Here is a 9,607-nt window from a genome sequence, read left to right as displayed (position 1 = left end):
TTCCTGACTGAATATATAGTATATGTATTTCCCTAGAGCCTCCCAAACATTGGCTGGGGCAGTGGTTAGCTGGGCTTGCCACTTTGATGCGAAAGGCCCCAGGTTCTGCAGGGACTTTCTGGAGGGCCTGACATACAGCTTCTAAGCCTCTGCCTTTGAGAGTGGGTAGGTGGGGGTTGGGGGTCAGGGGTGCTGGAAACAGTTTCCGTTCTGGGACTTCTGCCTCAGTCCAGGGTGCACAGCTGCTTTTCAGAGTTATGGCTGGTCAAACACAGGTTGTAGAAGGAGTTAGAGTCAAAGGCTGTGCTTACCTCTTGCCAGCCCACCCACCCAGTGGCCTGTAGTTCACTGGGGTTTTTCGGAGCACCCCAGCAGTGAGGGTCCAATACCAGGGCGTAGGCTTCGGTGCCTGGCCCCAAGCAGATTCCCAGCAAGGCCTTAGACTGGGCATCCACATCCCCTCCAACCATTACAGGACCCCCACCCCCTGCGAAGTGAGAGTAAAGCATCTCCAGTTCTCCCTGAAGCCCCACTCCACGGGGCACGTGGCATAGGCGACCCTGGGGTCCTCCAAAGTGGTCCAGGCAGAGGCTGGCTTCTACACAGCCGATCCAGTTCCGGGAACCCCGGAATCCGGGGGGTTTGTCGCCCATGTCCTCCAGTGCCGCCTGTATGGCGGCCAGGCTGGGCACGCCGGCGGGCCGGCCCTCTGGCCACGAGCACAGCGTCTGCAGAGTGCGGTATCCGCAGCCCCAGCCCCGATCGTCCAAACCGTCGCAGCCGTAGTGATAGTAGAGATAGTGACCCGAGAGGGCCGCCAGGCGAGCGGGGCCGCGTCTGGGTGGGGCAAGGCCCAGGTGGACGTCCTTCAGTGGCTCCAGGGCGGTTGGCGAGAGCAGAGGTTGCCGAAGCCTGACAGGTGCTGCGTCCTGGGGCCACGGGGCGAATTCCAACGCTTACTTTCGGATCGGATCTTGGGTTAGCTGCGGGCAAGACCGGCGCGCAGGTTCTGGCTACACTCTTGCTGGGAACCCCGCAGCAGCTGAACGCGCGGGATGGCTGTGGGGACCGAGCCAGTCCGCGGGATTCCCACAATGCACCGCTGCCCCGCCGAGCCAGCACCGCCCTTCTTACTGCGCAGGCGCGAGTTCCTCCTTGCTGGGGCCCGCACCCGGCAGCCTGTTTTTCAGACTGCTAGTCGGCGGTCTCAGGCGTTCACCCAACCGATCGCTCAGCTCCAGTGGTTAGGCATTGTGCCCAACCCCCGCTTCCCAGTCGTGCACACGCCTGTGGCCATAACAGTTTATTGGCAGCCCAGAGGGGCAAAGGCACCGCGGGGGAGTGATGGGGGGAGGGGGCTCGGCCGAGACATGCAGAGGACCGGGAGCCCCCGGGCAAAGTCGGGGTGGGCAGGGTCTAGGGCTCCAGTTATATCCCAGCCCTTAGATAAATAGTATATACAGCTAGCGGGCCTGGAGGGGCGGGCAGGGCGGCGGGACGTGGGGGTTCCTCCTGGGTTACAGGTCCGAGCAGCGATCCTGCTTGCTGTAATGGTCAAACTGGTTCTTCCAGTGCACCATGTAGGAGCTCCAGCGGTGGAACTCGGCCTTCCACTGGCGCTCCGCCTCGTCCAGCGTGTCTGCGGCCAGGGCGCCCAGCAAGAGGGTGGGGTAGACATGGGGAAGGTTGAGGAACGGACATGGGGAGGGGCGTGAGTGCAGAAGGACGCAAGGAGAAAGGGGGCCGCATGGGAGGGTGGAAGGGATCAGGAGAAGATACGAAAGACGAAAGGCCAGAGGGAGGATGAGGGTAGAGGCGGGCCGAACAAGGATGGCAGGAAGGAGGAGGGTGGGGGAGAAAATGACCGGAAGACATGGGGATAGAAGGGATCAGAAGGGGGAGCATCCATTGGTTGATGAGGAAAAGAGAAGAGACAGAAATGGTTGACAGTTATAGCCCCACTAGGAGATGCTATCTAGCCCCGGCTCTTCCCTTTACTCCCAACACCAGGCTCCGGCTCCAAGGAATAATTTTATAAAAAAAGAAAATTGGCTTTTTCATTTCCATTTAAACAACAAAGGCGCGTGGGTCCCTGAGACGGCTCGTAGGTCAGCCTTCCCTACGCCCTGTCCAGTTCGAGTCTATCGGTTTGAGAAGGGACAGGGCGCTGAGTCGGAGATCCCTGAGTGGGGCCCTTCCCCACGGTCCGACCACTCTTTAGAGGAGGGGCCCCCTGAGGCCGGAGAGGGAAGAGGCCGTGGTCACAGCCGCTGAAGCCCAGAGAAGAGGAGGAGGAGGAGGAGGGGTAAGGGGAGGCCAGGCCTGGGCCTCGGGGCAGCCTCCCCATGGGCGGGGCCTGGGCAGGTGCTGGGAGCCTCCGAGGCTGGTGGGGAGAAGAGAGGAGTTATACCTGGACTGCTTCCACTCCCTTCTCTTTCTCTCCCTGCTCCATTTCTCCCCCACTCTGCCCAACCCCTTGCCCGCTGGCCCCTGCATACCGGTGGCACTGAGCAATTTGGGTAGGAAGCCGTTCCAGAAAGCGCAGGTCTGGGCGCGCAGCCCCCGCCTCACCTCCAGGGGCCGCAGGTTCAGGCTCACATACTGCTGCGCTCCCCCCGTGTATGGTGGCCACTTCGGGGCTTTGGGGTCCCCGGGGTCATTGGGGTCCCTGCGGGAGGAAGGGCATGATTCAGCTTCAAGCAAGCCTGCCCCGCTCTGGGAGCTGGGGATGGAGCTGAGAGGAGGAGGAAGCAGGCAGGCTGCATCTAGACCCCATGCCCTTTTTGCTCCAAGGAGAGCCCCATCCCCTCCCTTCCACTGCCACCGCTTAATTCTTCTTCCTCTTCTCCACTACCCTCATGGTCAGGAGTCTTCCCCTTCCTTCTGCCCTCCCTCTATCTGTCCTCGCCCTTTCCCTGTTTTTCTGCTCCATCGTTGTCTTTCTCTCATTTAAAAAATTGATTTACTGAGCTCTTATTATGTAACCAGGCCAGTCCTATCTCTATGAACATTATGTTTACTTCTGACAACAGACAAGTGATATCAGTTTGTCGCCTGGTTACTATGTAACCAGGACCAGTCCTATCTCTGGTCCAACTGATCCAACTCTACAGCTCATGCTCCTAACTACTATGTTAACTTTTCTGTTTCTCCTTGTCCATCTCTTTGCTTCCCTCTCCTGCTATTCTTTGTCTCTTCAGGATCATCTGCCACCCTGCTTTCCTTCCTCCTGTCTTCCTTTCTCCATCTTTGTCATTCACTCTCTCCCCCTTTTCTCCTTTCCTTTGTGAACTTTCCCTCCTCTCTCTTGCCCTTCCTGTCTGTCTCTGTCTCCTTCTTTCTCTGTCTCTCTCTGTTTGTATGCACCCTGCCTCCCTGGCTCCCAGAGGTCATCCTCCCCTTGGCACTGCTGACCCTGTGCGGGCGAAGTTGGCCCAGTATCTCATCAGTCGCTGGGCAAAGGCTCTCTCTTCGACGGTGTAGTTTAGCGAGGGTTCCAAGGGGAGCCCAAAGATGAACTCGATCTCGTAGCCGTGGGGCACTCCCATCCAGAGGGGCCAGGAGAGTGTGGACGCACGGTGTTCAAAGATGTAGGCATAGACCCGAGCACCCTGGGCAGCCAGTCGCCCAGCCAGCTGGGCCACAGGGCACACGACGTTGTGGTCGCCCACCACATCACTCATGGCTTCCCTCAGGCGTGCTGGGTCCTCAGGGTGCAGCCAGTCTGTGTAATGCAGGACCACAGCCTCGGCAGCCAGGTCACTCACCTGGGGGACCCCGACCTGCACCCCGGCCAGGAACTGGGCCCGGCTGATGAGAGACTCGTTGTCTTTGCTGAAGCCTGGGGCCCCGTAAACCAGAAAATAGGAGCCCTCATCCTTCACCACACCCACCAGCACCTGGGGGGACAGGATGGAGGAAGTGGGGATGGGGCAGACACAGACAGACAGGTAGACAGAAACAGATGGACAAAGAGCCAGAGAGATGAACAGTTACAGACCCAGAACCACAGAGGAAGAGAGTACGAGATTTGGGAAGGGATAGAGAGAAGGAGAAAATATACCCACATTTCTTTTCCTCTCTGTCCCACTGGCCACCCTGGGATCAAGCCCTCAGAGAAAAGAAGCCTGGGCCTTTTGGAGTGGGTCTTGAGGAGCCCTCATGCCCGGGTCCCCAGGGAGAGGGCAGATGGGAGAACAGGCCTAAAAGAACCAGCTCCACCCCCTCCAGCCACTAGTCACCTGCAGGCTGTGGAAGTCTCCAGTGTTGATGAGGGCCTCGGGAGTGTCACTGAGGAAGTCTCCATCCACCACAGGCACGAAAGAGAAGCGGAAGACGCTTTCCTGAGGCAGCACGTGCCACTCGTGGTCCACCAGGTCCTGAGCTGGCCGTGTCCGCAGGCAGGCAACTAACTCTGTATCATTGCTACCAGCCCCACCTGGGGGACAGCCTACGAGGCGGGCTAGTAGTGTGGCCCTGCGGCGGGCCTCTCCCATGCCCACCGTGGCCCAGGGGCCATTGGGTGCACCACTCTGAAGCACAGCCCTGTGGAACAGGCCCCGGCTAGGTGGGGACAGCAGGTGCATGCCCACGGAGGCAGCACCTGCACTTTCCCCAAACAGAGTCACTGACATTGGGTCCCCCCCGAAGGCTGCCACATTCTCCTGCACCCATTGCAGGGCCAGCCTCTGATCCAGGAGACCTACATTGCCTGGGGCCTCCCGGCTCCCTGGTAGGGCCAGGAAGCCAAAGGCTCCCACCCGGTAGTTCATGGATACCAGCACAGTCCCCTCTGTTTGGGCCAGGAAGCGGCCATCATAAACGTCCAAGGAAGAGGCCCCACTGTAGAAGCCACCCCCATAGATCCAGACAAGGACAGGGGTAGGAGATGTAGGCCGAGGGTAGGGTGTCCACACGTTGAGGTAGAGACAGTCCTCACTCAGCTCACGGTTGGGATTCCACATCTCGGTGCCCTCAAAGCCAGGGTACAAGGTGTCCACATATTGGTAGCAGACACTTTGGAAGGTGGTGGCATCCAGCACCCCTGACCAGGGCTGCTTGGGCTCTGGCGGCAGAAAGCGACGGGGCCCCACGGGTGGCTCTGCGAAGGGGATGCCCAGAAAAGCAGAGACAGGGCCCCCAGGGGCTGTTAGGCGGATGCCCCGCAGCCGGCCCCCACGCACCGTCACTAGTAGCTCTGGGTCCTCTAGGCGCTCTGCCCTTCCTCCCAGGAGGAAGAAGAGGAGGAGAAGGAGTGGGGACGTCGGGAAGAGAGTGTGCAGAGGACACCACGGGGGCCTCATGGCTGCCAGGGCAAGCAGGCAGCTGCTGGGAGAAAAAAAGGCAGAGGGTGAAGGCCTGAGGCTGCCAGGAGGGAGGAGATTAGGTAGCATTCTTGCCCAGGGGTTATCGCTGAGCTGCAGAGGAGGCGGGGCAGGTTGGCAGAGAGAAGGAGAGAAATGGAGGGAGGGAAACAGACAAGCAGAGACAAGGACGCAGGCAAACAAGAAGAGGACAGAGAACGGACACATATACACCGACAGACAAATGTAGGAAACAGAGATGAGATCTGCCAAGCAATACCCTCTCCTGCCCCGCAGAGGGCCCACCGCCCTCACCTCTTTCCCTTAGCTGAGTAGACTGGGCTAGGCCCAGTGTGAGCAGTGCGAGCACAGGCACCAGAGGCCGCAGTCCACTTATAGGCCACCCGACAGGGGTGGGGCCCTCGCTGACAGGAGACGCCAACCCGCCTGTGTGGTGGCGTAAAGGCGCACGCAGCCTCTCCCGCGTTGGCCAGGGCCGGGGTTCTGGGGGGAGGGTGAGGGTGGGTTGGGCATTCAGGGTGTGGGAGCCACAGGTCCCAGGGCACCCCAAATCCTCCTCCACACACTGCCTTGCCTAGCCTGGCTCATCCACTCTCTGGTACAGCGCGCTGGCATCTGGGTGTGCCCGTTAGCTGTGCACCCCATCGCCTAGCTTTAGCGAACAGGCTCGAAAGCCCTGGACCCCGGGACTCGACCCCAGTCCATCCGATGCTGCTGCGCACGCTGCCGCCAGTGGGGGGCAGTAGAGACCGAGAAAAGGACGGCGTTCCCCGCCCGGAGTCCAGGAGCTGGGAACCTGGGGCGTGGGTCTGGGGGCTCGCAGGCATTGAAGAGGGGTCTGAAGGGTGAGCCAGGACGCCCGTGTTCTCGGAGCTCCGGAGATCCCCAGCTGCAGGGGCGGGGGCGCTATTTTGAGGCAGCAGCTGCTGCGGTTCCGGCATCTCCAGCCAAGGGATCAAAATTCCCCGGGTCGGAACTCCCCCCTCTCGCGGCGGTCACCCCTCACCCAGCCTCCGGCTCCCTGAGCTGGGGTGGTGGTAGTGCTGAGATTAATTAGGAAATCCTAGTGCGGCTAATTATAACTCGGAGCTTCCGTTGAGCCTCCCCTACCCTCAAAATAGAGACGGAGTCCCCGCGAGAGGGGGACGCCTGGGCCTGGGAGGGGGCTTTGGCTGGACGCTGCGCAGGGGCGCTGGGGTTGCGGGATCAGAGGAGGCCCAGCCAGGGACCAGGAACCTGCGCAGCCAGGGTTCTGCCCCAAGCAGGGGGCGTCTTCTAGTGGCCCCAGACTTGGAAACGAGCATGGGAAGGGGCGCTCCGGAGTCCCCACAGGAAATGGAGAGCAGTGGTGAAGGCCAGCCCTGCGGGGTGCCGGCTCCCGTGAGGGCGACCGTAAGTCTGTGGCGGCGAAGGAAGAGTTAAAGATGAGCGTGGGACGGCGGGGGGCGTCGTTGGACAGGTCCGGGGGCACAGTGAGCGTCCGGTTTTGGGCTCTGGATCCCTCCCGGAGCGCATCTTTCCCCGGGCGCGGAATGGGTTGCGGACTGAGGGAGGGTCCTGGGCAGGGCAGGAGACTCACCTGAGGCGGCCGAGCCGAGCCGGGCCGGGCCGGGCCGCGCCGGGAGCTGGAGGCAGCGGACGTTCCCCCGCGCAGGCTTAGCTGACTCTGACAGCCACCGCCTCCGGCCCCCCGCACACACCCCCTCCGGGCCGCACGGAGCCCCCGCCTCCGCCCACTGTCTCCGCCCCCGCCCCTCCCCACCGCCCCGGGCTGCCACCTCCTCTCCTCCTTCCCTCGGAACCGAGACCCAGAGAACCCGGGGCCCAGACGGACGCCAGTGATAGACGCCGACAGACGGACAGACACGACCGAAAGACTCGCAGCGGCGGAGCAGACACCCACAGCGACACAGAGAATCCCGCGAAGAAAGACACACGCCGATGGACGGTCTCATGCAATGACTGCCACAAACACAGTGACCGACATTCACAGACGGACGGACACACTTGGATACGGCGACAGCCTCGGTCGGGGCCGGTGGCCGAATAAATGAGCATCCTTGGCCACGAAACCGCAGGGTTGGCATTGGGGGACTAGCACCCGAAAGTGTGGCCGAGGACCCCATCAGAGGTCCGGGTGGCGCTGGTGTAAAATCTTGGGGACGAGGGCACACCTGTGGGAATGAAGATGTGAACATGAGATCACGAGTGAAAATGAAGGGGGCCGCCAAGGAGGAAGGAGACGGGGGTGGGGCGGGGGAATGACTCCGGGGCACCCCAGAAGGAAAGCCAAGGTGATGGTACGCGCAAGGCTGCGGTGGAAGGCCTCACTCCGCCGCCTCAGTGGAAACTTCTGGAACCCTCGCGGGTGGGTTTGCGCTGACGGGTGACCTCGGACTTCGTCACCAGGGTCCGGTCGGGGCATGACATCACCAGGCCGGGCTCTCATTGGCCGCCGCGGCCTGCAGGTTGGGTGCGGCCTAGCCCCGGCGCCCCCAGCCAATTCGGAGGGGCCGGGCTGCATAGACCCCTACATCCCGCCCTCCACGGGCTTGCCCAAGGAAACGTGTGCCTGCTGCGGCATCTCACGCCTGAGGTGAAGGTGGAAAAGTGTGAGGCGGTGTCCGCACAAGTGCGCCGCACCAAGGGGCCCTCCTCTCTCCGGGCGTCGGGCTCGCAAGCTGGCGTCCCGCTGTGTGGAAGACTTACCAGCACTGGCGAGCGCCGGGGCGTGCGTGCGCGTGGCGGTGCGGGGCGCGGAGGTGCGGGCTCTGCGTGGGGCGGGCTCGCGCGCTCACGCTCCCTCGGCCGCCGGCGCACCGCTGTTCTTGCGTTCTGCGTCTACCGCCGCGAGGGGTCGAGGGCACCGAGTGCTGGGTGTTGCGTGGATTGTGGGGTCCGCCCGAATCCAGAGACGTGGCTCTCCGTGGGCCGCGCAGTCCTGGTTCTCCAATCTGGGCATCCCCCAGCCAGCCGGTGCCGAGCGGGAACCGGCCTCCCCAAGCCCTGGAGCCCCGCGAAGCCTGTACTCCGTTCGCGGGCTGCAGCCGCCAGGTGGCGCAGAAGGCAGCTGCTCCGGTCTCGGAGAGTGGGATGGGGGTAGGGGCGATGCGGAGGTTATTCCCTTGTCATCTCTTCCGGTTGTTTCCGCCTTTCCATGTTCCATTCTTCAGGCACCTCAAATCCCCTGCATGAACACCAAAGTTCCTAGCATCCCGTCTTCAGCGACCTGACCCCATTGGTTGAGGGTTCTCCCAGTGGTCAGATCACTCCCTCAGTCCAGCTCCCTGAAGAGCAGGTATAAGGGCTGTGGGTGGGGATAGGGGACCGAAAAATGGACAGTCGATGTAGCTGCAGGAGAAAGGGATCTGAGGCAGGTTTCCCAGCCTGGTAATTATTAATTATTAGAATGATGAGAACCAACTGAATGAATGAGCAGAGGCCTGTCCAGGGCCTAAGGCTGCAGGGATTTTGGGCCTGTAGTGATGGGGGCTTGCCTCCATGTCATTTTCCCAAACTGGCTTTGCCACATACAGCCTCACCTGACTTCTCCAATCAAGAGTCCCTAGACGTATACCATGGAGATAGGGCAGGGACAGAGTACAGACCAGCGTTATGAACTAGTGGTATCTTAGATATCTTAGGAGGAGAAAGGACAGGACATGTTCTAGGAGCTGGCCCAGCAAAGACTGCCTCAGAAAGGTCAGTGCTGACCTTAGGCTGGACCTGCTGCTGGAGTCAAGGATAGGATACCTAGGGTGAGCTGGAATCTCCCAGGGAGGCAGACCCTATTTTCATCTGGATCTTGGTAAGTGGATGTAGCCAGAAAAGGTGCTAAGATGTGTGTGCAGGGGCTGGAGTGGAGAGCAAGGACAAGGGCAGTTCCTGCCTGCTTGGGTGTGGCATCAGCAGTGCAGTTCCTGTGAGGGATCTGTGGGCAAGACAGGTTGTGGAGACTTCTGAAGCCAGTCAGAACTTTATTCTTTTTGGGGGTGGGGTAGGGTTGAGGGGACACTATGGAAGGTCAGCCAACAGGATAGGGAAGGGGAAGTGGAGTTTCCAAAGATGCTAAAAAATCTGGGCCAGGAAGAGGATGGAGCCATTTATGTCAGTACTCTCCTCCCCACTCCCTAGGCCTGGGACAATGAGAAGAAGGGCAGACAGGCCCAGAAGTGGAGTAGGTAGGAATCCAAGGAGAGTGTACTGCTCCTGGAGCTCCTGATGTGCTTCCCCAGACCCTGGATCAGGGAGGGTTCAGTTGAATGTCCAGTCTGATGACTCTG

At 60.9% G+C, this 9,607-nt stretch overlaps 2 protein-coding genes across 5 annotated transcripts; both read right to left on the bottom strand.

The window, feature by feature from the left end:
• Positions 1-3: 3 nt before the first annotated feature.
• On the bottom strand, positions 4-1,093 carry UFSP1 (UFM1 specific peptidase 1 (inactive)). The gene has a single exon (XM_011371608.2). It carries the CDS (start codon positions 651-653, stop codon positions 225-227), a length of 429 nt encoding a protein of 142 aa, XP_011369910.1. The 5' UTR covers positions 654-1,093; the 3' UTR covers positions 4-224.
• A 119-nt stretch (positions 1,094-1,212) lies between these two features.
• On the bottom strand, positions 1,213-8,076 carry ACHE (acetylcholinesterase (Cartwright blood group)). 4 transcript variants are annotated; one of them, XM_023537552.1, is made up of 7 exons: positions 8,034-8,076; positions 7,228-7,498; positions 5,619-5,807; positions 4,242-5,328; positions 3,415-3,899; positions 2,499-2,668; positions 1,291-1,639 (listed from the first exon to the last, which is right to left on the bottom strand). In XM_023537552.1, exons 2-7 carry the CDS (start codon positions 7,380-7,382, stop codon positions 1,518-1,520), a joined length of 2,208 nt encoding a protein of 735 aa, XP_023393320.1. In that variant the 5' UTR covers positions 7,383-7,498; positions 8,034-8,076; the 3' UTR covers positions 1,291-1,517. The 4 variants fall into 4 exon arrangements, with proteins under 4 accessions (XP_023393321.1, XP_023393320.1, XP_011369904.1 ...); XM_023537553.1 differs by lacking the exons at positions 5,619-5,807; positions 7,228-7,498; positions 8,034-8,076 and adding an exon at positions 6,904-6,989 and having other exon boundaries at positions 1,213-1,639; positions 2,572-2,668; positions 4,242-5,325; XM_011371602.1 differs by lacking the exons at positions 5,619-5,807; positions 7,228-7,498; positions 8,034-8,076 and adding an exon at positions 6,904-7,074 and having other exon boundaries at positions 4,242-5,325.
• Between the last annotated feature and the right edge of the window lie 1,531 nt (positions 8,077-9,607).

The sequence above is a fragment of the Pteropus vampyrus genome, unplaced genomic scaffold, assembly GCF_000151845.1.
Source record: "Pteropus vampyrus isolate Shadow unplaced genomic scaffold, Pvam_2.0 Scaffold193, whole genome shotgun sequence".
NCBI lineage: Eukaryota > Metazoa > Chordata > Mammalia > Chiroptera > Pteropodidae > Pteropus > Pteropus vampyrus.
The sequence above is the reverse complement of the archived record's forward strand: the minus strand, read 5'-3'. Positions and strand labels throughout refer to the sequence as shown.